Below are 27,954 nucleotides of genomic sequence, written 5' to 3'. Positions count from 1 at the left end.
AAGTGTTGAAAATAGTTTATTATCTGATAATGCAACTGCTATTGTGGGGCGAAGGGGTGGATAAAGAGGTCACGTGATTTATGAGTCAAACAGGTTAACAAAGGTTTTAATGCATTAACACATCAAACATGGAGGTCTACGGTTCACCCAAACAAAACGGTTGATCAGAAAAATGAAGAGATAATCAAAGCATGCACGCATGTTTAACACAGCACCAGTTTCCTTTCATTCTACGTTTAGCTACTGAGCATGGTTTTGTTTGCAATTATTCAATTCAGAGTTTCTAGTCCAGGCGGCAATAATGTTCAAATGGTCTGAAGACCCTAACAGGACAGGGCCGACCGTCATGTCCTTTAATGAGTTCATCACGTTTCTTTTCTGGTGATGCTCGAATCCATAAAAGCTTTTCCTCTAACCAAATTTCCTCTGAAAAGTCTCATCTAGAGAGTTTATGATGACGCCAGAAAACATCATCAGGTAAGCATAGTGGAGAAGCTCACAGCTGAACATGAAGCAACAAGAAACTAAATATGAGAATCAGCAAATCATCTGAGGAGGATCCTGATTTTTTCATCTCATTTGTTAACATGGAGGGGGTGGAGCCTAAAACATGTACTGCAGCTAGCCACTAGAGGGCGTTTCAGACTCAAGTTTCAACCTGACAGCTGAGGAGCTCCTGCTACAGTTGTTAAAGTCCACCTGATATAATCTCCTAACTGCTTCAGAGGCATTTAGCACACAGGACTCCATCAAACCACTGTGATGCTGGCGTTTAGCTAAAGGCTGACCTGGGAGCACCTCAAATGTTCATTTATAAGAGCTGACTTAATAAAACATCACCTTCAGCTGTCCTGGGTGTGACACGCATCATTTTGGGTTATACAGCAAGCTGATGTGGATCTTTCATCCTTACATGGATTGCACCCAAACACCGACTTCAGTCACAAACATCAAAGACACTAGTAGAGCTACATCAGTAAACCCCGGCAGGTGTTTGGTCAGACTGGGATCATTAAAAAGCTGAAAGCTGATTGGTCAGTGCTCTGGAACACTGTGACCTGCTACTGGTTCCTTCCTTCACCTGTTTGAGTCTGGCTCACTGTCAGCAGGAAGGAAAGAGCCGATGGTCCAGTGCTGGTGCTCTTCCTCTCATCTGTTAAAATCCCATTTCAACCATTCAGAGGTAGAAACCATCAACACGTTAATGTTAGTGAACAGCATTCCTGTAACGCTGCTACATTCAGAGAGCAGCAAGCTGCTCGGAGAAAGCTACAATAGTGCTAAGAGTGTGGGTCGTTCCCCAGAACATCTAAATAAAGTTGCTTCAATGAACATCAACACTGGGCTTTAACACACGCCCGTCGCAAAGCGCTCTCCTGACCAGAGCAGCAGAGCGTGGAGACGTCTTCAGAGGGAAGTCTGCAGCCAAGTCCAACAACACTAGAGAGTTTTAACAACTAAGGCTGTTGCTTTCAAACTGGTTTCAGTGGTTCTTGAGCCAGAAACCTGAGTAACTTCAGTCTGTGGCCCGCTGCTGGTCAGAAACTACATCCGGGTCAGAAGCGGGCTGTTTACAACAGCTGTAGCTCCACCTTTAACCAGCAGGAGGGAGAAGCAGAAGACGTATTTAATGTTGCTTTAAACATTTCTGACACTTACAATTTGGTTAAGGTTGCAAACATTTTCTGGTTCCACACGACTCCGGTTTAGAACATCTCCTGGAGGCCCAGGAGGTCCAGAACAGAACCTGAATCACTCACTGGGAGAAAAGAAGTCAGTCATCGTTTTGTCTACTCTTACATCAGACCCGCCGCAGCTGAGTGTGGCTAATCTGGACAGAAGCCAGATTAAAACAGGAATTATTCTCTTTGCAGGCTTTTGATCTAAATGTTTCTATGAAGAAGTTGGAGGCGAAAATAATAAAGCAAGTAAAGTTTCATGAATCAACCCACCAGACGTGTTTAAAACATCCCACCACACCGACCACTGAGCAGTCGTTTACACAGGAAGTGTTTGAACTGGTCATCTGCATGTGGAGCACAAGCTCATGGATTCATGTGCTACCTGGCTTTTAATCAGAAAAACTTGATTTATCCCCGAGGGGCAATTAAAATCCCATTTTAATCCCAATCAGCTGGAATAACAAGCAGTCCTTTGACCTATTAGAATATCTGGATGAAATCATGTCATAAATACAACTTTGAAGCCAAAAGTCTGAATGCAGCCTTCCTGAGGTAACGGAGCAGTGAGGACAGGAGAAAACGCTACACAGCAACATATGCCACAGTCCGAAGACCAAGGTCTGGATTGTTTTTCTCTATGAGACTGATTTGTGACCCTGAAAATGGCGGGCTGGTGCCTGCAAACCCTCAAACATGCAGCAGGTGCTTTCTATCGCAGATACAATCAAACTAAAGCTGAACCCAGAAGGTCTGGACATCAGAAACTTTAGACTGAGATGTTTGAGTCAACACCGCGCAATCCTGAGTCCAACTGCTGCACCTGGCGGTAAGGCGTTTCCTGTTTCCTGTTTTAAGTGTTGCACTGTGTGTGTGTGTGTGTGTGTGTGTGTGTGTGTGTGTGTGTGTGTGTGTGTGTGTGTGTGTGTGTGTGTGTGTGTGTGTGTGTGTGTGTGTGTGTGTGTGTCTGCTCTGTCTTCTCGATACCCAGTGAGTCGTGGAGGATGGCTGCTTATACTGAGCCAGGATTCTCTGGAGGTTTCTTCCTGTTAAAAGGGAGTTTTCCTCTCCACTGTCGCTGCATGCTTGCTTAGTATGAGGATTGCTGTAAAGTCACTGACACTAGTCAGTGACTTGATTCAATTTGCTGGGTTCCTTATATAGGAAACATTATTTCTGATTGGCTTAATGAACTGACCTGAATTGGAATGTTTATTATGTGAAGTGCCTTGAGACGACTCTTGTCGTGATTTGGCGCTATATAAATAAAATTGAATTGAATTGAAATTCACTGGGGAGGCTGGAACCCAGACCTGTCTCTGATGGGGGTCCCTATCAGGGCCTATTCAACCGGCTGCTACAACAACACTCAGGTTCCTAATGTTTACCTCATTTCTCTGGTTTTACATCCAAAGTTTATAAAAGCCATCACAATCCTGCTGAGCTACTGGGCACGGATCTGGGCTGGTCCACCAGCAGTGACTGTTATGTGTGTATAAAATACACAAATCAAATGTTGGCATAACCATCTGAACGAAAGCAGCAGAACCCACCAGATTTACTCAGCAGAGGCTTTGTGAATGCATGAATCCTCCTACGGCTATCCCACCTGGTTCCCCTCACGGAAAGATTGTAAGCACACGTTTTTTACACAAAATTGGAAAAATCTGCAGCAAAACAACAACGAGCCTCGCAGAGTTTTAGGTGAAAGCACCAGAGTCCTGCTCCCTAGGTGGTTTACCTTCTGGGATCCCGTAGGAAGGCGGAGCCTGCAGCACGTAATGCGGGAAAAACAGGACTTTAAACAAGTAAAGGGTTTTCAATACGATGAGACCTTGTCTCTATAAGAACAAGGATAGCAACAGCTAATGCAGTAGGCACCATCGCGACGTAAGCAGCATGTAACGCCCCACCAGGAGCGTTTCAGACACCAAACAGCGGCGAAGGCATTCCACGTGGTCGCTCCCGTAGGATCACGCCATTTCACCCGTTCACGCCACAGCAAGCATCCAGAACCATCTGTGGTTTATCTCATGTTCTGTTAGCTCGACTACGGAGGTTTCACAGGAAATGACTTTTTTTTTTTTTTACTAGTAAAACAACTGTAAAACAGCACGCGTCTTTTATTTTGAAAGTTTATGGATTTTTTTACACTGATACTGTGTTTGACTTCTTGTCTGGCCCGATCAGAACTGCTGAGCTTGAGACGTTCTGGAAGCGTGGTGCGGCTAGTGGAAACGCACCCGGTGGCTAACTACTGCTTCCTGCTCTTGGCAGACGTCAAGCCCGGGTCCGAACACAACCACACCTGCAGGATGTGCTTCCTCAGGGTATCTGCAGGTTTAAGGGAGCCAGATTTAAGACTTTTTAAGACCTTCTTTAAGGCCACTTTGACCAAATTTAAGCTATAATTTCCAGCTACTGGCTGGAACTGGTGCTAACCACGTCGCAAACGTGGGATTAGCCATCCAGTTACCATTAAACTTCCCCATGGCACAAGCGCCCACTAGCTTAACCAGCTGATGTGCTCATCTAAAAATAGCCCCCTTCCACAACCAACTGAATGTGTACGGTTCCGCTTACATCACACACAAAAAATGCTGAACACTAACTAGAAATTCACGAAAATTTTATACAAATAAAGGAATCTTGTTTATTGGGCCTTTGGTCATTTAAGACCTTTGGAAACTGTATTTAAGGATTATTTGTCCTTTTTAAGGATTTTTAAGACCTTAAATTTGGAAAAGCAAATTTAAGACTTTTTAAGGACCTGCAGATACGCTGATTCATGTACCAGGGTCAGTGCCCCGGACTGCGGTGTGAGGGATTCCCCACGTCAGAGATCCAGAGCTCTAGTGGGTCATAAAAACATTTCTAAGAGCCGCTGGAGGGAGAATATGACTCGTCATAAATTTGATCCCATGTATGAACAGGGTGGGACGTGACGCTGAGAATATTCTGAACATCTGAGAAAGCTTTCATGTAATCACTGATATGTGTTTCTGAACTGGACCGTGCGAAATCCTGGTGACTTGTCTTTGTTTTGCTGCCTTTGATATAACCTCATGAATCCGTCTGGTGCAATCCTTCCTGTCTGAGCACACGAGGCCCTGGTGTCTGCTCCAGAGGTGCTGAAGAACCTAGAGGCGCTTTGTTTTTGTTTTAAAACCTAGAAAACAAACTTTGGTTTCCCTCTGTAGGGGTGGGCGTCACATGACCTCAGCGACAGCTCGATGGAGTTAAATTGCACAGGGGTTGGTGAGATCTTCAAACACTTGTGGCTCTTCGATCCCACGTGCAAACAGCTTGATCAGCCGGCAGTGCACTCTGGGAAAAAGAGATGCCAGGGTTTGTTTCAGAGACGTATGAGTTTAAACATTAGAAGTGTCAAAGTTCTGGAGGGCTGTCTCACCGGACATCAATTGCTGTGTGGGTTAGGATCTCGCCGTCGCAGTTCCAGCTGCTGTAGGCGGGTGCACAGCCACACGCTGGGTGGTCTCTGCAGATCTGGCCGAAGATCTGCCTTTTGCCATTTTCCAGCAGGTCCAGCTCCAGGTCCGAGTCGCTCTGGCAGTGACGAGGCATGAAGCGGAAACGCACCACGCGGTGGACCTCAACAAAGTTCAGGTCAAACTGGTTGAGGAGGACGAGAAGGCTGTTGTTGCTCGATGACTCAGGGGCAGCAAATCAGTGACTAGGTTTTCTGTCTCGACCTACCTGGTCTTCTTTGTTGGTGTGTCGGAGGAGGTGTCTGAGGAAGTCAAAGCGGGAGCACTTTCTGACCAGGATGAGGTCAGTGGTCCCATCAGCCAGATGAGCAGCAGGTGAGAGGCCCTTAGGGCTGCGGGGACAAGCACAACTCATGCTGGCAGCGTTGATGGCCAAGAACTTTCCTCGGATCGTCCTCCAATCACCGTCATTTCCTGAAAAGCAGGTGTGACCTCAGCTGTTAGTGGTCCATCAACCAGAGCAAGTTTGCAAAGTGGCACCGGAAACTTCCGAGCTCATCAAACAACAAAGCGTTAGGACTAACCAGACATGAGGACGATCACACGTTTTAAAATGTGGACCTCGTCCACTTCAGATCTACTTCTGTATACTCCTGCTCCCAAACCAACCCTGAGCTGTACTGAGTGGTGACACGACTGAGGACGACTCGTCTGGCGTGGCTGGCAGCCTTAGCCAAGATCCACTATGGTGTGTGTTGTGAGCAGAGCTCTAGATGGTTGTTGGACTCACCACAGTCATCCGTCTCGTACTTCTCAGCTCTTTCTGAAGGTTTCGGTCCGTTATGCTGACAAACCACACAGCTGTAGACACAGAAACACAGCAACAGCTTTACAAATCCACAACATTCAGTATTTGTAGGAAACGACACCTTCAGATAACGGGCTTTAACACATCCATCCAGGCATTACTGAAGAGCCTCTGACATCAAGTCCTGAACTACTCTTAATCCTCTGAGTTTAATGGAAACAAATCAGAGGTGATGTGTTGTATTCAGCTCTAACAGCACCTCACACACCCCTCAGACCTCTGAAGAAGAATCGGTCACCAACACGAGGATAATTATGCTTCAGAATATCAAATGGTACACGCTCTGTATTTGTATAGCACCTTCTTAGGGTTCTACTGCCCCCAAAGGCGCTTTACAACACAATCAACCATTCATACGCTGGTGACGATGAGCTACGATGTAGCCACAGCTGCCCTGGGGCGCACTGACAGAGGCGAGGCTGTCGAGCACCGGCGCCACCGGTCCCTCCAACCACCACCAGCAGGCAAGGTGGGTAAGTGTCTTGCCCAAGGACACAACAGCAGCATTCTCTGGTCGGAGCCGGGATCGAACCTTCCGATTACCGGACAACCCGCTCTGCCTCCTGAGGATATAAATGGTAATCTAATGAAAAGATCAGCTCTGTTCTGAAAAATCTTCTTCAGCTACGGCAGATAGGGAACGTTCCATCTAAGCAACACGGACAGACTTGTTTTCTCCAAACTGGAATCAGATGTTATGTTGCCATGAGTCCACAGCGCTGCAGACGTTTCCCTGGAACACGGACACGAGCACATCCACTATGCCATTGGCTCCTCGTGTGCCTCAGGATAGATTTTAAAATCCTTCTGTTGGTCCAAGAATGCCTAATGGGTCCTGTTCTCCCATCCTTCAGCGAGCCCTTCCATCACCTGGCCATCGGCTCTTGGTGGTCCCAAAGACCGGAGACGGGGTTTTCAGTAGCGGCTCCCAACTCTAAATATTACAAACACACCTATTCGTCGTGACTTCTGACACACGGTAGAGTTTGTTTATTCTTTTTGATGCTGTTTGAAATTGTGTTTTGTTTATGTTTACCTGTGTTGTGCTTTTCTATCTGCTCCTACCGTCTCATTTGTTTACATTTTATTATTGTGCAGCACTTTGCTTTACCGTGGTGTGTTTATTAGAATTAGCTCAGTTCTCATGTTTCTTCTATTTGTTCTAAACTCCTTCAGCCCCCTCACCCAGATCGACATCTGGCAGCGTCTCGTGGCGTTCCAACGACGCCTCTGGCCGGCAGGTAGGACACGGTTCCTTCATAGTAGTGATGAGTCAGGAACATCTTCAGACCTGAAGGACAAACAACAAACATTTAAATCACAGAAGGAAGCACTGTTCAGTCATCTAAAAAAATGCTGAAATTCTACCTGAAAAGTCATATCTCACTGGTCCCATCCATCTCTTCCTCTCACTGTCAGTTAGCACGTCGCCATAGAAACCGTATCCCAGCAGGGAGACGGAGTATCGCAGGAACGTGTTGTTGTGGTGGATCGAACACACGTCCATAGGCTGAGAGTCTCCTGAAGAGAGAGGGAGTGACACACATGCACATGTCACAAAGTGGAAAAGTTTGGATTCAGTTTAAGTTGCATGATTTGTGTTTTATTGTTGACATGCTTATTTTGTGTTTGGAATGGTTTTTCCCTTTATGGTACCTCCCAGAGACACTAATTGGAACAAATGGGAACAGATGTGGAATGCCCACAGGTGCAATGGACTCTAAACAAGGTATAAACGGAACCGAGGAAAGAGTCCAGGAGAGGAGCAGACACCAGAGACATGCCCTGGATGGTGGCGTCTCTGGCAAGGACATGAACGCCCAACCACCCAGCAATGCAGAACGGCACCTGGAGCACCGTCCTGGGATGTGGACAAGCGACCAAGTGTGGAGGATTGTGAGTTGCCCTCTCCTCCCATGTGAGTGGTGCAATGTTGGTGCTGGTGCCTCTGCATCTTGTTGGGCCTTGGGCCGAGGAGGGTGTGACATGTCCAAGGAGCGGAGCTGTGCCAGGGGGCTGCAGAGACTGGCGGTGTGCGCAGCAGCCAGCGGGCGAGAGGATGACGCCGGAGCCATGGCGGCAGCACAGACAGGTTGCTGCAGGAGGTCGACTTTGTGCCTGACAGCCAAAGGACAAGGTGGGGCAGACTGGGTCCCAGCTACGTAGGTCAACACGGGCCAGCTGGAGCCAAGAGGTGGCTCCTTGTACTGGACACCGTCCCTCCCATGGTGCTGCACAGGACGTTTTAGACTGTTTTTGGGACTGCTTTTATGTTTTTACTTCTTCAGTCTCTAAAGACCTGAACTTTCAGCGATGTTTTTGCTCCTGCAAATAAATGACTGGTTTAGTGTTTAGTGGTTCCCCTGCCTGTTCTTTGGACCATGAGTCGCTTGTTTTTCCCCTTGTATCCGGAACCTGCAGCCGTGGACGAGCTGCTGCGGGGGGTGACACACACACACGCACGCACACATGCGCACACACACCCACGCACGCACACACACACACGCACGCACACACACGCCCACGCACGCACGCACACACACCCACGCACGCACACACACACGCGCACACACACCCACACACACGCACGCACACCCACACACACACCCACACACGCAGACACACACCCACGCACGCACACACACCCACACACACACACACACACACACAAAAGTGACTTTTTTTACAAACACAGCAGCTACACTGTGAACCAATCAAATCACTCTGATATATTTTTGCATTTAGAATTATTTTGGGAAAAACAATAAAGCTGCTATAGACACGCAAAGCCCCGCCCCCAGCCCCACCCCCAGCCTTGACCACCACTGTTATCATCTGTCAGTGGTTAATAAATTGAGCTAAATGGTGGCAAAATCAAATCTATCGGCGTGCTTGACACACGCAGCGCTGCAGGCTGCATGGACAGCAGCTGGAGATGGTGCTACAAATGTTGTGTCTGGAGAACGGGGGACTGACCCACGATGATGTGCAGTGCAGAGGTCACGGGGTCATTGGTTCCCACAGTAGCAAAGCAGATACAGTCGGTGGAACCTGAAACAAAGAAACAGCAAGTTAGTGTGTGTGTGTGTGTGTGTGTGTGTGTGTGTGCGTGTGTGTGTGTGTGTGTGTGCGTGCGTGCGTGCGTGTGTGTGTGTGTGTGTGTGTGTATGTGTGTGTGTGTGAAATGACAGAGCTTGGAGTTACATTTAGGACAGAGACAGCTGCTTCCTGATTGGCTGTTTAACAAACCCCATTCTGTATTTTGGTTGCTGTGTTCATGCTTCAGCTGTACATCAGAGGAGCCCATCCTCCCTGACTTCATCTCATCCAACGTTGAGCTGAAAGTCAGAACAATGGACCCATTCTGACACCAGGAATCACACCAACATACCAGAAGACAGAGGGCATGCTGACTCAGCAGAAACTTCCTTCTGACTCCTAAAACCAAACCGAACATTCCCCTGGTGACACACCTGACACTAGATATCCACTAGCTTCACTAATCAGCCCTGAGGCACCTTGTTGCGCTGCTCTCACTGCATCTAAACCATCCCTGTCACAAAAACAGCTGATGAACACATCTGATGTAAATGAACAACAAATAAAATCAGAGCGCTTCATCTTCTCTGAGAGAGGTCCGAGTTTCTGACCTGCAGGAATGATTCCGATGCGAAGCGAGCAGGAAGTCAGAGTCTCATCCGGAGAGTTTGGATCTAAGCTGCTGTCCATCTGCGTCCTCCAAATCAAACCGTGGACGATCTCACTGAACATGCCGTCCCCGCCCACACACACCACTCTGAGTCAGGGACGCAAAGTGCAAAGGTCAAAGGTCAAATCTTCAACAGCCAATCCAAGCTCATTAAGAAGGAGCTGCACTCACCCGTCATACTTCTTCAGCTCTGCGTCCGTCCTCAGGTGATCCCTCGCATGATTGGCATGCTCAGTTACTATGGCAACATGTGGAAATGTTCAGTAGAGTCCAAAAGAAAGTCCACCCTTATTCAATGGTAGGGTTTTACACACCGGGACATAAAAATGATCTGGTTCAACCGTCACTAAACCAAAACTAAATGTTACAAACACATCAGAGGGATTACTGAACTCCTCCATCATCAACGGCTGCTCCTCCCAAAGCAGGAGCAGACAGGCGTGTGTTAACACAACCCCAAGAAGGAAAGACCTCCGCGATGGCCAGACGTTGCTGCATAGATATTTGGGAAAGGTCAAAGGTCATTTCATAACAATCCTGAGTTCAGAATTGACTAGGGCTGGGGCGATAATCAATAAATTGTAAGATAGATGAAAATGAACTCAATAATTTTTCCAGCCTTCATATATCGAGGTTAAGAAATGAACAACTCTTTTATTATTATTATTTACTACCACTTTTGAAGTGAAGCATTGGTTGTTGACACTGGATGGGCCATTGTATTTGTTGTTTTAGAGAGACGGGGTCTAGTTTGTTGTTTTTGGTGCAATATTTTCTAACAGGGTCCTTTATTTATTTATGTATTTATTTATTTATTTTGTGTTTGTTTTATTTATTTAGAAGTTCTGGTTCTGGACATTCTAATGTTAAATAAGGTTTAATTGTTCCACTATTATGATATATAAATATTACATAAGTGGTTATTTTGATCTCGATATGTCAACGATAATATTGTTTATCGTCAATAATTTGTTGGACAATATATCATCCAGCAAAATGTGTTATTGTCCCATGCCTACAAAACACTTAATCTCCTCAAGAGAGGATGACCCTGCCACAAAACCCAGACTCTACAGGTTAAAGGTAGCAAGGAGACAATTAGGAAGCAAAATGGTGGACCTAGACTTCTGGAACAGGGGAGACCAAATTAGAGATGATTACTCATAATGCAAAGCTTCATGTCAGCACCAACAGCTGACCCCAGCTGGTGGTTACTGCTCCGCACACGCCTTATGAACTCCTGTACACCAAAGTCTGTCACAGTCTGACAGATTTGAAGTTTGGACCAGACCGGGTCAGAAAACAGAACCGTGATCCAAACACAGGAGCATATCTACAACAGAATGACAAAAAAACTAAAGAATCGAGATTGTATAATGGTCCAGGAACCCGGCGGTAAAATGAACGCATCTCCACTAACCTGAATGACCTGAAGCAACATTATGAAGAATGGACCAGAATCCAGTTACTCCACACACACGTGGATGAGGGGCTTCGGCATGTTGTGGGATCTGTTGGTCGTCGTTGTCGTCTTCCTCCGCTTATCCGGTCTGGGTCGCGGGGGCAGCATCCCAACTGGGGGCTCCAGATCGTCCTCTCCCCGGCCACCTCCACCAGCTCCTCCGGTGGCACTCCAAGGCGTTCCCGGACCAGATTGGAGATGTAACTTCTCCAACGTGTCCTGGGTCAACCCGGGGGCCTCCTGCCGGCAGGACATGCCCGAAACACCTCAACTGACTCCTTTCGATCCAGAGGAGCAGCGGTTCTACCCCGAGTCCCTCCCGAATGTCCGAGCTCCTCACCCTATCTCTAAGGCTGAGCCCGGCCACCCTACGGAGGAAACTCATTTCGGCCGCTTGTATCCGCGATCTCATTCTTTCGGTCATTACCCAAAGCTCATGACCATAGGTGAGGGTTGGGACGTAGATGGTCCGGTAAATCGAGAGCCTGGCTTTCTGGCTCAGCTCCCTCTTCACCACGACAGATCTGCTCAGTGTCCGCATCACTGCAGATGCTGAACCAATCCGCCTGTCGATCTCCCGATCCCTCCTACCCTCACTCGTGAACAAGACCCCAAGATACTTAAACTCCTCCACTTGAGGTAGGACCTCTCTACCGACCCGGAGTTGGCAAGCCACCATTTTCCGGTCGAGAACCATGGTCTCAGATTTGGAGGTGCTGATCCTCATTCCAGCCGCTTCACACTCGGCCGTGAACCTACCCAGCAAGAGCTGAAGGTCAGAGCTGGATGAAGCTAGGAGGACCACATCATCCACAAAAAGCAGAGACGAGATTATCCTGCCACCAAAATTGACACACTCCACACCGCGGCTGCGCCTAGAAATTCTGTCCATAAAAGTTATGAACAGAACCGGTGACAAAGGGCAGCCCTGGCGGAGTCCAATCCTCACCAGGAACAGGTCTGAATTACTACCGGCTATGCGGACCAAACTCACGCTCCTTTGGTAAAAGGACTGAATGGCCCTTAACAAAAGTCCACCCACCCCATACTCCTGGAACGTCCCCCACAGGGTGCCCCTGGGGACACAGTCATAAGCCTTCTCTAAATCCACAAAACACATGTGGATTGGTTGGTCAAACTCCCATGTCCCCTCCATCACCCTTGCAGGGGTATAGAGCTGGTCCACAGTTCCACGGTCAGGATGAAAACCACATTGCTCCTCCTCAATCTGAGATTCAACTATCGATTGGACCCTCCTCTCCAGTACCTTGAAGAAGACCTTTCCAGGGAGGCTGAGGAGAGTGATCCCCCTATAGTTGGAACACACCCTCAGGTCACCCTTATTAAAGATGGGGACCACCACCCCAGTCTGCCACTCCACAGGAACTGTCCCCGATGACCACGCAATGTTGCAGAGATGTGTCAACCACGACAGCCCTACAACATCCATAGCCTTGAGATACCCAGGTCGAATCTCATCCTCCCCCGGGGCTCTGCCGCTGTGTAGTTGTTTGACTACCTCAGCATCTTCTGCCCCAGAGATTGGACAGTCCATCCCCAGGTCTCCCGGCTCTAGCTCCTCCTTGGAATGCGCCTAGGTGGGATTGAGGAGCTCCTCAAAGTATTCCTTCCACCACCCGACTATAGTCAAGAGTCAAGAGTCAAGAGAGATTTATTGTCATATTCTCCACATGTGCGGGACATACAGAGAAATGAAATTCAGTTTCAGCACACACAATTCAAAGATCAGACATACGTGGGTAAGACACATAACAAGAATTGGTGACTGCGGTCATTCGCAACATGAGTCGCGCTACCTTAATAGTTAGATGAAAAGGGTGTTACATGAGGAAAGTTCAGGGAGGGGAAAAAAAGGCATTAACAGGGTTACACCAGCAGGGTGTAGCACTCCAATGCAAAAAAACACCCGACATGGAAGCACAGACAGCACGTGTACAACATCAGAGTCCAATGGGGAGGTGGGGGTGGGCGGGATCCTGAAGCCTCCAATGGGAGCTGCCACTGCGGCGCATCGACCAGCTGCAGAACAACAGGTGGGAGGGAGAGATAAGGAACAGAGAGCACATTTGAGGTCCCTGCAGACATGTCAGCCTGAAGGGAGAGGGTGAAGGTCGGGACACAGCATCTGTCGGCATTCCTCCTTTTGTGGGGGTGTGTTGAGGCAGCCTTGAGAGGCTGCTATGGCGTCAGATAAGGATAAACATAACTTTGTTTAGGGTAGACAGAGATAATCTTCCCCTCCGTCTTGTAGTCTCTAAGTGGTCATTCATGTCCACCAGTGAAGCCAATTTTACATTCCACATCCCCGCATCGTCCGGCGACCCTCTCCGAGATCAAATCCATCTTGCGCACTAACACAGGCAACGCCGCAAGGACATTGTCCAGCTTACGGTTCACCTCGAGTAACGTCCCAGTCTGTGAGGTCACCGCACGAGCGGCACATTCCGTGGGTACGGGTCGCACTCCAATCGCTCCCGTCTTCCCAAATTTCCAGAAAACCAGATATCCTCCCACTCCAATCAGAAGAAATCCAGTGATCATTAGGCCGAATATCCACAAATCTTCCACGTCCTCGATGGACAGCTGAGAGAGGCACACGATTCGCCAGACCTCCCAAGAATCGAGTGCATATCCCGATGCGAATGTCCCCTCGGGACAGGTGGGAGCCCCCTTCTCCGTTCTCATCGTAGAGAAAATTTTGTCAATCACGTTGAATGACCAATTAATTAAGTCCATATTTCCAAAAAAGAGTAGTGGTTTCAGGAGAAATGCAGAGAAGTGCTCTGTAGGCAGACAGGACAAGAGCCTTGGGGAAGCCGATAAGGGAGCTGAGAAAAAAGCGTCTGTACTCTCTGAAGGCTGACGTCAGCAGCTCCCCATCCCCACTGTAAACAGTGTAAGCGAGTTGCTGCCTCCCTCTCCTGAGGCGCCGGACAGTTTGCCAGAACCTCATTGGCGCCGATTGATAGTCTTTCTCGATGGCCTGACCAAACTCCTCCCACGCCCAAGATTTTGCCTCGGCAACTGCCACTGCTGCACCCCGCTTGACTATCTGGTCTGCTGCCTCCGGAGACCCACAGACCAGCCAGGCCCTGTAGGCCTCCTTCTTCAGCCTGACGGCTCCCCGAACCTCTAGTGTCCACCAGCGGGTACAGGGGTTCCACCACAACTGGCACCGGCCACCTTGCAACCACAGCTAGCAACAGCTGCCTCAACAATCGAAGAGTGGAACAAGGCCTACTCGGAGTCGATGTCCCCCACTGCTCTCGGGACGCGGTCAAAGCTCTGCCGGAGGTGGGAGTTGAAGACCATTTTGACAGGTTCTTCTGCCAGGCGTTCCCAGCAGACCCTCACTATGCGTTTGGGTCTGCCAGGTCTATGCGGCATCTTCCCCTGCCATCTAATCTAACTCACCACCAGGTGGTGATCAGTTGACAGCTCCGCTCCTCTCTTCACTCAGGTGTCCAAAACATTTGGCCACAGATCAGTTGATACGAATACAAAGTCTATCATCGACCTGCGACCTAGGCTGCCCTGGTACCAAGTGTAACGATGGGCATCCTTATGTTCGAACATGGTGTTTGTTATGGCCAAACTGCGGCTTTCACAGAAGTCCAATAACAAAACACCACTCAAGTTCAGATCAGGTGGGCCGTTCCTCCCAATCACACCCCTCCAGGTCATGCTGTCATTGCACACGTGAGTACTGAAGTCCCCCAGCAGGACAATGGAGTCCCCTGATGGAGCACTATCTAGCACCCGTCCCAGGTACTCCAAAAAGGGTTGGTACTCTGAACTGATATTTGGCGCATAAGCATAAACAACAGGCAGGACCTGTTCCCCGACCCGAAAGCGCAGGGAAGCTACCCTCTTGTCCCCCGGGGTAAACCCCAACACACGGGCAAAGTCTTGGGGCTAACAAAAAGCCAACCCCAGCCCTCCGCCTCTCACCCGGAGCAACTCCACCAGAGAAGAGTTTCCAACCCCTCTCAAGGACTTGGGTTACAGAGCCAATGCTATGTTTCGAGGTGGGTCCGACTATATCTAGCCGGTACTGCTCAACCTCTGCTACAAGCTCCTGCTCCTTCCCCGCCAGCGAGGTGACGTTCCATGTCCTAATAACCAGTTTCCTTGTCCGGGGATCGGACTGCCAAGGCTCCCGCCCTGGTCTGCCACCCGATCCACACTGCGCCGGACCCTTCATGTTCCTCCTGCGGGTGGTGGGTCCACAGGTGGATGAGCCCATGTATCCAGTCCGGGCTGGGCCCGGCCTGGCCCCATGGGCGAAAGCCCGGTCACCAGGTGCTCGCACATGGGCCCCAACCCCAGGCCTGGCTCCAGGGTGGGACCCCAGTAACCCTCCGGGCCAGGTACTCCGACTCTTTGTTTTTACATCCAAGAAAGATCCTCTGAACCGTTCTTTGTCTCACCCTTCACCTAAGACCCATCTGTCATGGGAGACCCTACCAGGGGCGCAAAGTGCCCCAGACAACATAGCTCCTAGGATCATTAGGGCACTCAAACTCCTCCACCACGATAAGGTGATGGTTCAAGGAGGATCTGTTGGTAAACTCACTAAACTCCTGCTTTCATAGAGAAGATCACACTGGTGACAATCCCACAGATTTCCCGATTCTGGAGAAATGCCAACATGATGGAATCCATCTTGTTGTTTGTTAGGCTGTACTCACTTTATCTGAAACCCGGTAACAATGAGATCTTTAACATTTATTATGTCCCGATATGTAAAAACTTCCCGTTGAAAGAGGTGTTTATGAACCTGTAATGACAGGAACCAGAAAAACGTGATGGAGGACCTACCGATGACATGTGTGGAGATGGCAGCCTGAGCGAACAGCGGAGCGACCTTCTGTTCATAGACACGCCCGCCCTGACGCTTCCCGCCGTACGGGTTAATGTAGATCAGCAGGCGTCTGGGTCTGCTGGCTGTTAAACAACAACCACGTCACAGAGGTGTGTATCACTCAGCCGGTGTGTGTTGGTGTAAAGACCTACTGATAGCTGCCAGCTGCTCTGCGATGGCACCAACCCAGCTCTGACATAGCCCCCCATCAGGACACGTGAAGGTGACCGCAGCACACCGCCAGCGGTGCTGCTGACACCTCTCCACATAGGACACTGAAACACAACAGAGCCTCCATTTAGTCTTCACGAATAATAAAGTAAGAAACTTCCTCTTTAGTATGTTTGTCCTTTCCACTAGAGTCTAGCTTTAATCTGTTGTGTGAATTTAGAAAAGATCCTTTTTGCATGAGAATAAACACAGAAATCACACGTGGCCTATGTTTTAAAGGGTATTTAAGCAGGCTTCACCTGCTTTAGCTGCATGAACCGCTCTAATCCCCCCAACTTCACAGCTGCGAGTTATTGTTAAACCCTGACTATTGCAGCAAATTCTCGTTACACATTTCTTTTCACTGAATTACGTAAAGATTAACGAACATTAGGGATGTGTATTGGTGAAATTCTGAGGATACGATTCGTATCACGACACATTCAGTCAGACAATATTAGCGATTTTTTCAAATCAAATCAAACTTTATGTATATAGCACAATTCATACAATAAATGCAACTCAAAGTGCTTTACGAATGAATTGATCCCACATACCCACATTACCTTTCTCCTCATAAATATAAAAGCAAGATGACAATAATACCCCCCATTATACTCATCATCGGACACACACACACACGCTTACGGACATAAGATAAAAAATGGAACACAATGGGCTGAGTTCAGATGAGCCAGACAAGCCAAGTTAAGGAAACACCATCAGGGGAGCCATTTGCCCCGACAGCAGATCCACAGGGCGCCCGGGGGTGGGGAGTGGTGGGAGGGGGGGGGCAGAGACCCCCACCTCCACTCAGGCACACCCGGAAAGCACCCAGGACGCCACAGCCAACCACCGCCCCAGGGGGCAGAGGGCTCCCTCAGGTGAAACACTGGATAAAGATAAAATAAGTTTAAAATATAAGATGGAACAATTTTGATTGGATACAATATATAAAGAAAGAATTTAATATAGGAGAAGTCAACAAACAGTTCAAACTGACACTTTACATGTTTAACATGAGGTATCTGAACACTAATAGAAGGATTTCCATTTCAGTGGTGGAAACAAAACCCACTGCACACTGCTGCCAAATAGCGGTCGGCGTTTGAAATGCACCAAAAGAAAAGAAAATACACAAATGTTTGAATGTAAATTCTTCCAAAAATTAGATACATGGCTTCTGAATATCGATACAATATTGGAGGAAAAATATCACAATATATTGCCATATCGATGTTTTCTTACATCCCTAACCAACTTAAAAGCAGCAACAGGAAGTACTTCAGGTGCATCCAGGGGTCACGTCACACAGGAACATCCAACTAAAGGAATGTACACATCTAGCAAAAACATCGCTTAAACCACGGAGATGAGAGCAGTTTAGGACCACAGCAACACACATGGATGAAATGCACTTCAACAGTCTCTCTAACCCTAAGTGTGTCTGGGCTTTGTCTCCCGCTGGAGGGACTGTACCTGTGAAGGCCTGCCTGCAGTCCTGTCCCGATCCTTCTTTGATTTTCTTCCAGCTGCTTTCATCTGTCTGTCTGCTGCCACTCTGCTCCTCTCTGACAGAGATGATCTCTGACACTGGTACACGGTGACACACACCTGAAGCAACGCACACACACACAAGCAAAGAACATCAAATTGTCTTTAAGAAGATGTTTTTGTACATGATTTAGTCCAGAGTAACTGTGAAAGTGCACTGTGTGAACAATAAAAAACACTCCTGTAGAGAGTGTGTGTGTCCTGTTAATGTTGTTTTTTTATTTTGTTTGTTTTAACTCTGAGGATGTTGAGGCTCAAAATCCTCCAGAACTACTGTACTTCTGACTATCGTTTCCATGGAGATGAAGTCAGAAAAACCTGTGGCCATGATGAACAGGTTTCAGCTGATGAGATGAAACCGTTTTAAAGAATTCTGGTTTTGAGGGCAAACAAATAAACTCAAGTCAACATACAGCTCTCATCGACGGTACCGATGCTGGAGCTTCTGATCTCTCCCAAAGAACATAACGATCAGAAAACCTCTTTCAACTTGACTTTCAAGTTTGACGCTGCAGGTAAAACGGTCCACATGGCAGATGTGTTATGCTACAGTGAACTGGTGCTTAGTCGTGGTGAGTTTCCAAAGCAACATGTCTGAATTTTGATTGCTGCTTGGTCATTTGTGTTAGATATATTAGTTTCAACTTAAATGACTGAAATAAATGAACTTATTGTAATTATTTTAGATCGGCCTGTGTCTGTGGCTCACGGAGAGCGGTGATCACCAAAGTTAGAGTAGCTAGCTTACAAACCGGCTCTTACTTTCTCGCTGATGTACCCTTATGTGATAAACAGCGCTTCACCTCATAAGCCTAAAAGATCTGGATCCCCAACAGACTTGGTCACAGGTGCTACCTCCCACCAGGGGGACAAGATTTCTGACGACAGAAAGGCTCACCATGCTGATTAATAGTGTTATTTTCACACACTGGAACAATTTCATTACTATCTAGAAATTGATGGTGGATAGAAATGTGCGTTCACCATAGTGAAAAATAAGATTATCAGTGCTTAACAAATGATGTACGCGCTTCACGTTTTTCATCTCAGGCTCATCAGTCAGTCTCTGTAAAAAGAGTTCAATGCAAATCCCAAATATACTTTGAGGTTCGCTAGTGCGTGTGATTGACAGCTGCTGTCCAACCTGTCTTCTGTCCCCATCAGAGTTATTTGTTAATAAGACAGTGTCTGTTAGTGCAGCCAACAGCGGAGCTAGCTATTACCAATTAACTGTGAAACCAACAATAAAAGTGATAGAAGGCTACAAACTAGCTTGTTTAGGACTAGCTTAACAGAGTTTTAATTAAGGATAGACAATATATCAGCATCAATATCAGTATCGGTTTGATAAATAAAACCACGCCAATATTAACAATCAATATTTTTTCCATCTCGTCTCCATTTGTTTGCCTGTTTCAGAGGGTGGGGGTGGTGGTGTGTAACTGTTTAGTCATGTGAACAGTGAATTAAATCATCTCAGAACCACAAATGTGCGTGTTGTGTGTACATAATAACATAAATTCAGCTTTAATAATTTAGTTCTATACAAAATCTGCTGATTTAAGAAGAATTCATGTCAGTATATCGGTTATCGGCCATAACAGTGATATTAATATCGGATATTGGTATCGGCCCAAAAATTTCAGCATCACTAGTTTTAATGGATATAAATAGTTCTTGTTAGCATCCGTCATAGCGAAAGTTTCATGAGCAGTACGACGTCATGTCCACGAGGTCAAATGTACGTTTTTATAGACGTGACGGTTTATTCATGTAGCACATTTCATACACAGAGGAAACTCGATGTGCTCTACAGCAGCAAGAACAGACAAAACAAAGACAAAAATGAGCAATGGAAGACTAAACCTAGAAACCAACATAAACAACAAGACTACTAAAGGACCAGATCACGCTCTATCACCTTTGAGAGCAATATATGATAAATGTTACCATTGGCACTACTGAGGTGTCATTTTATCCTAAATATGAGTTATTTTCATCAGCCTGAATGCTCATCTGGAAATGAAATGGTCTGCTTCAGTTAAGCTCCACCCCAGTTCAGTGGCCTAGTGGTAGAGTGTCCGCCCTGAGACTGGGACATTGGGGTTCAATTCCTGGTCAGGTCAGGGCAAAGACTTTGAGAAAATGGGACCCAATGCCTCCCTGCTTGACACTCAGCATTAAGGGTTGAATTGGGGGTATAAACCACCAAATGGTTCCCGAGTGCAGCTGGGTCTGCAGTTCACCGCTCCCCCAGGGGATGGTTCAAATGCGGAGAACAAATTTCGCACAGACATCAGTGTGTGTGACAACTAATGGGACTTTAACTTTAACAGCCGCTCTGAAAAAACACGCCTACAACCGCATCGTAGGCAAGTCTGCTGTTGTATTGGTCTTGGTAGTCCAGTTAAAGTGTCTACCTTTCATCTTGTTTTGCCATGTCCGGATGTCGGTTCGAATCCCAGTGGCGTCAGCAATTATTTATTTAGCCAGCTGAATCAGATTTGATATTTTTAAAGTATTTAAAGTATCTTTCCGGAGTTTTCCCCTTTCAGAACTCATGTATGATTTTTCTGAAATCCGTTTAAGTGATTATCTTAACATGTACTGTGATATAATGTAAGCAATATGTATTTTTATTATATATATACACATAGATATAGATATACCAACCAGAACTAACCAATGGCGTTAGATTACCACTTAAATGCTTCAAATGTAAGGAATACCTCTGCAGATGCAGAGTTGATTAACTATTCACGGACAAGTAAGTCTCTAAAACATAAATATATGAGAACACATATAAATATATGAAGATAATACTTTTAACACGTGTTTTAGCTGTTTATGGGCTACAGACGCCCATTAGTAAACAAGAAACATGAAGTCGCCATCCTAAAAAAACAGGAGAAACAATTTGTGTGATATGCTTGTCAGCCACTAGATGGCGCCATCGGATAAAATAAATACTTCGGAAAGAGAACGTTTTACAGATATTTTTCTGCAAAATATTTCGTGTCTTTGAATTTGGTCATTTCTAAGCAGCATTTTAGCTGAAACTCTGCTCACCTCACATGGACTCACATTGGGTAAAGAGAGCAAAAAAAAGATTAGTCCTTATATTTTAAACCGTTTACAAATAAAGGGTTGAAAACACAACAATGGCAAGTGTAGCTAAAACAAGAAGAAAACAAATTACTGCCAAGACCAGGAGTCGAACCCGTTGGGTTTAACCATTATGAACTTGGGTTTATTTTGGTTTAACCAACACAGTGAATGTCTGTTTAAATATTCACTAAAAATGATTTCTAGCATTACAGTTTAAGGTTGTACAGTGGGCTTGTTTCTATCAACCAGGTGATGGAAGATCACATCACAGAATAAAGCAATACAATAATAAACAGAAAGATCTATGAAGGACCTAAAAGCAGCGATTTATTACAAACAACAATCGGTTCTATCAGAAGCAAGTAAAGAACAGACTAGAACATTGAACCAGGAGGTCCAGGGTAGAAAAGCATGTCTCTGTTGGACCTGATGGAGATGGACCCAGGATCAGAACACACTCTACCTTTCTGACAAGACATGGTTTGTTCCAAAATGGATCACCTCACCTCTAATATCAGCAGACGGTGGTTTGTTTTCATTTGAGAAGTGTCATGGTCTGCGTCTGTGTCTCCCCTCATGTGTCTCCTTGTGTTCTCCATCCCTCTCTAGGTTCTCCTTTTGTGTCTCCGAGCGCCCTCATGTGTCCTTGTCTGCGTCTTCCTCATGTGTCTCCTGGTGTTCCCCATTTGCCCCCAGATCTTCAGCCCTCTAGGTTTCCCCCTCCCAGGTCCTGTGCTCCTGTGGCCCCCTTTTAGTCACCCCCCTGTAGTTTTTCTTTCTGTAGTGTTTTTCCTCTAGGTTCACCTCCCCCCTTAGAATATTAGTTATGATTGCTGCCCTTCTGGTCTTTAGGCTTTTCTCTCAGGTCATTTTCCTTTAGCTACAGCTGTTCATATTATTTAGTCTCTCTAGTGTGTTTTTCCCATCGGTGTTTGAGGTTCCCCCCCTTAGATTATAAGTTATGTTCCTGCTTTTCTTGTCTTTAGTTTTTATTATTAGGTCATGTTTGTTTCCTCCCTGATTGAGTTCACCTGGTCTCTCTCTCCCCACACACCTACAGCCCATCTCCCTCTCATCCTCCCGTGTATATAACCCTGTCTGTGTTACAGTGTTTTGTCGGTCTATTGTTCGTGTCAGTCTAGTTTCTCATCGCTCTCTAGCATCTAGTGTCTCTAGTTCTCTGGTGTTTTTTGGATCTCTAGTGTTTTCATTTGGATTTTTGGTTTTTGGCTCCCTGCCGTCTTGGATTACTCCTAATAAAGGATTTTTATTTCATCTTCCACCTCCTGCCTCGTTCATCTGATTTCCTGCATCTTGGGTCCTAAACTTCCTCCTGCCCACATCGTGACAAGAAGAGCCAAATGGCCTCATCTGGGAACAAAATCACTATTGGAGCTTGAAGCACAATCAGAAGCTACAGTTCATCCATCCATCACAGGAACATGTTCAGACAGGAACAACACAGTCGCTAAGCCGGATCAGCTGGATGTGGCCCACTGCATTGTGGGACATAAGCTCCTGTCTGAGTGTGGTGGACGAGGAAACAAGCGAGCACAAGACCCTGCAGGAGAACAACAGTTAAACTTTCCCACATTCGTTCCATTACTGATTATTCTATGAACACATTAATGAGCTCATTATGAGATGCAAAACAGCAGCGAAAGCATTCCACACAGCTGATCCCACGAGGTCACCAAATGACCAGGGACTTGCAAGGTAAAGTGAAGAAAGAGTAAAATGAAGAATTGTGGATCCTTCCACTACTAACCAAACACAAATAAATAATAATAGCAATAATAAACATTGACAGGTAAAACAAATGCCACAGTCTCTGCATGATTTTAGTTTGTAAGAGAATTATTGCACACATTAAAATCCAGTAAATATCATTAAAGGGATAGATTTCTTAACACTAAACATGACACAACAATTTGACATGTTTTCGTCTCTAGTGCATCTCCCAACATCCTCACACATGTTCCTGCTACACTGGCCTGCAGCTATTCTGGGTACCACCAGGAGAGCAGAGGCGTGAAGCAGCTGTTCAAAATCCAGAATCAGAATCAATTCACAGGCAGACGATCACGTCAACAAGCTAACCCAAAAGCATCTCATAAAGAGATCTGAGTCGTGTGAGGACGCACGTGCACTCACGCACGCACGCACACACACACACACACACACACACACACACACACACACACACACACACACACACGAAAACTGCAGGTCCACTCTCATCCACCAGGGGCTGGCTTCCAAACTGCGACGATCCTCACGTTAAAATGCTAATTTCACAGCAAAAATAAACATGTTTACAGCCTGGTTCAAAAATCATTTTAGGTTTAATAGATCTAGTTTACATTCATGACAACTGAGTAGGGTGTATTTTATGTAACTCTTATGCTTAGGTGTAATTATTAAACGCTTGAAATTATGATATTTAGATTTCATTGACAGGTAGCATGAGCATCAGAGCTAGCGCTACCAGCTAGCTCCAGAGAAGGCCTCACTTTAATAGTTAGCTTCCACTATCTGAACTTAGCTGTGTCCTGTGTGTGTTCGTGTTTGGATGGTAATCATGGAATTATTTGGACAAATAGGGCAAGCTGTGGTAATGGTTGCACAACACACAGGTGCCACACTCCGGTCCTCGGGGGCCGTTATCCCACATGTTTTAGTGTTTTCCTGATTCAACACACCTGATTTCAGTCAGCAGGTGAGTAATAGACTTCTGGGGAGCCTGAAGAGCTGCTGCACAGGTGAATCAACTGTTTGTAACAGGGAAACAACAAAAATGTGCAGGATACCAGCCCTCTAGGACTTAGTTTAGAAATATAGTATTAAATTCATTTTTATCAACTACATTCTTGACTCTGAATTATTATGAAGTGTGTGTTTTCCTGGCAGTCCAAAGAACCCAAGTTCACATTCGATCAAATATTCAAAGACCAATAAGGTTGAAAATTCATATTTATATGGAACATCACCTCTTATTGATCATTCAGTAAAAGTAACAACTTCCATCATGTTACATGAATGGGGCAGTTTTATTAAGTTTCATATCCAGGTAAGGAACATATGTTCATCCTATGTACTCTAATGCTTGAGAGCCAATTATAAAGTCCAACATTTTGATCAGTGCAACAAGATTATAAATTCAAAACGTTTTGCAAAACAGAACAAAAAGGTTACTATAGCGCTAAGTTGAAATTTTCTTTACAAAACTCCCTAAACCAGCTTTCCTCTGGTGGGAAAAGGACAGTCTGCACTTAGCGAGGACAACCAGTTTGTTGCTAAACCAAATGGTCAATCGTAGTAGAGTCTTTCTAGCCAATCAGAGATGACAAAGACCGGATCTTCCTTGGAAATCCTAAGATTCCAAATAACGTGTGCCGTGCTCATAAAGGAGCGGAGGGATTGTTTTGGATGCATATTTTCAACTTCTATCTCTTCTACTGGTGTAAATAATAATTATTTTCAGTAATTTTCCTACTTTGTTTTTATTTAGTAATTTTAGACAATATTTCGTCATATTTGGCATTGCTTAGCCGCTTTTTGTACTCGTTTGGTCAGTCTTTTTTCCACTGAGGCTTTTTATTATTTTATACGTTAGATTTGTTTTTGTAAATAAACCAGAAACCAGGAAACCTTCTAGAAGCGGAAACTTCCCTCAAAAGTGGTTGATGAGGAGCAAGATGTGCCCACATTGTTTTTCCATCCCAAATGCAGTAAGTATCTCAGTCTGCACTGAACCCGTTCCGGTTTGAACCCGTTCCGGTTTCTATTGTCTAGTATTTCTGCTAATACTATTACTATACTATCATATACTATTATTGCTACTTCCAGGAAAACAAAAGGTCCGTGTACATCTGTGGTTGAGGATTCAGGTGTGGATGGAGGTGATTTTCCATCACAGCTGCAGTAAGTTTATCTACAGTTCAAATATATTTCTAGCTTTAGTTCTGTTTTTTATTTTTTTACAGTTTTCATTTTCTAGTTTTTACCACTTGAGTATGTTTTATAAAATCTAATATATTTATAATTTTAGAGATTCTGTTGATGAAGAGCCATCCACCATCACCAGCAATAGACAATGTCAGAGACAGGGTGCTGCTGGAGATGCTCCACGTCTTCTGGACTCCTGGACAACAAAGTCAGACACAGGTACCGTCGACCCGCGACACCCAGATTTATCCCCAGAAGAACCCCTGGCTATCAGCTACCTCTCACCACCAGCTCCACAAACACATCAGCAACAAGTAGCAGAAGGAGGCCATGAAACATCAACTATCTCAGGAGCAGCAGTGTGCACAGGATGAAAACCCTCCAGCGACCTCCGCTCAAGATCACATCCCTGTCCCTGGACCAATGGAGAAGGAGTGAACAAAGCACAGAGGGCAGGTCAGGGGTGAAACAGGTACACTCTGTGCAAAAAATAAACAACAAAATAAAATAAAAAACACTCCCTGGATGTGCAAAGAGTGCAAGAAATAGTTTAGTCTGCAGCAGGACAAGAACTGCTCTGCAGAATACCACAGCAGCTATAAGCTCCTGAACACTGACAGACAATATCTACGGAAACTCAGACACTGAAAGTTGTACATATAAATAAATCAATACAAGGTTGTAATACATGTTATGCTTGATTTCTGCTATTTCAGATTTTTTGTTCATGTACATTTTCTATTCAGAAATTTCTGAAGAAAAATCAAATGTTTTTTTTATTTACAGTTATAACATACTGTTTTGTGTGTGTGTGTGTGTGTGTGTGTGTGTGTGTGTGTGTGTGTGTGTGTGTGTGTGTGTGTTCTCCTCTGAACCTGTATCTGCCTAGGCTTCATGCTGAGTGAGTCTGATCTACAAAACAAAGCTCAGGGGCGGCGTTAGGCCCGGCTACTTGGGCTGAAGCCCCGGATCTAAATCGCGGAAGTAACATGCAGTACCAAAGTCCAACAGAGAGGGAGCAGCTGGCAGTAGTTTGTATACAGCCTGCCTGAGCCTCCACCACTGAAGAAGAAGCCCTTCAGCAGCTGGTGTCGGTACAAGATCTGCTTGGGTGCAAAATCGACTCGGGGTCCGTCGACTACCGATGACGTCTAAGTAGTTGATTGGTTGAACATGAACCTTACGGAATTACGTAATCACGTTACGTTGGTCCAAGCAAATCTTTCTGTTGGAAAGATGGACAACTTTTACAAAGAAATCCATCATTACCTCTTTGAAAATACACTTTTAGCATAGAGCTGCATGTATATTAGGGCTGAACGATTAACTGCATGTGCAATTAAATTGCGATGTGACAAATGAGATTTTCTAATCGCAAAGGCTGCAATTTGGCAGCGAGTGGTTAGCGCAATGCTAATATACATGGAAAAACCCATAGGAATGCTAATGCTAATATCACAGATTACATTATTACAAATTATGAATTAGAAACGTGCCAAATGATTACATTTGGAGTCTAAAAGAAAGTAAAACTACCATCAATCAAATAAGTACAGACAGGTATTTTAGTAAAGCCAGAAAACTTTTAACTCCAGAGTTTTGGCTAGCAGCTATGAGCGTAACTGAACTATGCATGGAAAAGACATCAAAAACTCTAAACACAAAATATTTCAATAAACGGGACACACTTCTTTCCTGCAAATTCAATTTCACAGGTGTTGCCAATACCTATGATTTTTCAAGGGATGTGCTCAAAGAGGAGTTCAACATTATGAATAAAATATAGTGTTTTATTTTACAAATACCATTATAAACACAAACTTACGTCTTAAAAACATTATTTTAATAACGAAACTGCTAAATTCTTTCCAACAGTATAGATGTGTAGTGTATTTTGTCCGAGTGGGTTTGCCGTACTTTGACGTCATCGGCAGTCGAAGGACCCCGAGCCGATTTTGCACCCGAGCAGATCTTGTACCGACACCGGCTTATTCTGCAGTCGCCTGAAACGCATGAGTGAAGATGGACATAAGGACGTTTTTTAGACCAAAAGTACCGCGACAGAACCCCAGCTTTGATGAGACTGGTGTTGACTCAGGTTTGTGAGTCTTATTTGAAAATATTTGTTGTGCTGCTGGTTTGCCTAAAGTTAGCTTAGCTATCAGGTAAAGTTGTTGGAGAAAGAAAGGGAATATTTACTATCATCTCACACTAAACACATACAGGAACAATGCTCTTCCCTAAATATGCTTAATATGTAGCTTCAGATTAAAAATTATGTGGTACAAGACATATATGATGTTGACTAGTGCGTGTCACGCGTGTGCGTGTGCGCGCGCGCGTGTGTATTAAGCCCCGGATGTTCGTCCAGACGTTTTCCTCTCAGCTGGTCTCGAACACCGTGAGCTACTGTGGTATGTTGTTTTTCTCGGGTGACAGACTGTTGTTATGCAAACGGATAGCTCACGTCTCCCCGGGTCTACTTGTCTGGATCGTGTCGCGTTTGGCCTTCGCACGCAACCAGACAAAAGGATAGAAACACAGAAACGGGCACAGAAACGCGTCACCCGGGTCTTACTGGGTCTGAACGGGTGGTACACCGGGCTGGAGGCCCGTCTTTTCCATGTGAGCAGGGACCGGCTCAGGCTCACATTGTACGCCGTGTCCCTGACGCGGAGCTCGGACAGCAACAGCAGCCTGTTCGGCTTATCCATCGGAGTCATTCCGTCCTGCTCCGTCCTTCAGCCGGCTGAGGAGGGAACAGCAGCCCCGGGACAGCTAGGTCCGCCAGGTCATGTTGTCTCTGTTCGTCCAGGGAGACGCAACGCTCCAGATATAACAGTGTTGTTAAAGAGGACCGTGTAGCGGATTCCTGCTCAGGAGCTTTTTCCTAATGACAGATAGCGGTTTTCCACCGGAAGTGGGAGGGGCTTAGTGTTGCGTTCACTAACTGTCAGAAAAAAAGCAGAAAAGTCGCAGAAAGTTGAGTGCTTTTATATTTTAGTTCCACCTGCTGTCACCTTTTGGAAGATTTATATGACCGACTGAAAGAATGACCTTCTTCAAAATAAAAGAACCCTCT

At 45.8% G+C, this 27,954-nt stretch overlaps 1 protein-coding gene across 1 annotated transcript; it reads right to left on the bottom strand.

Moving 5' to 3' along the window:
• Window positions 1-27,954, bottom strand: LOC107396077 (ceramide kinase). Its single transcript, XM_015975605.3, has 13 exons — window positions 27,451-27,954; window positions 17,742-17,876; window positions 16,205-16,327; window positions 16,010-16,135; window positions 9,877-9,943; window positions 9,647-9,792; window positions 8,973-9,047; window positions 7,365-7,517; window positions 7,182-7,287; window positions 5,919-5,989; window positions 5,397-5,602; window positions 5,092-5,312; window positions 1-5,006 (listed from the first exon to the last, which is right to left on the bottom strand). Exons 1-13 carry the CDS (start codon window positions 27,593-27,595, stop codon window positions 4,919-4,921), a joined length of 1,662 nt encoding a protein of 553 aa, XP_015831091.1. The 5' UTR covers window positions 27,596-27,954; the 3' UTR covers window positions 1-4,918.

Source organism: Nothobranchius furzeri, chromosome 14 (assembly GCF_043380555.1).
Source record: "Nothobranchius furzeri strain GRZ-AD chromosome 14, NfurGRZ-RIMD1, whole genome shotgun sequence".
NCBI classification, from domain to species: domain Eukaryota; kingdom Metazoa; phylum Chordata; class Actinopteri; order Cyprinodontiformes; family Nothobranchiidae; genus Nothobranchius; species Nothobranchius furzeri.
This window is presented reverse-complemented; position numbering and strand designations above follow the sequence as displayed.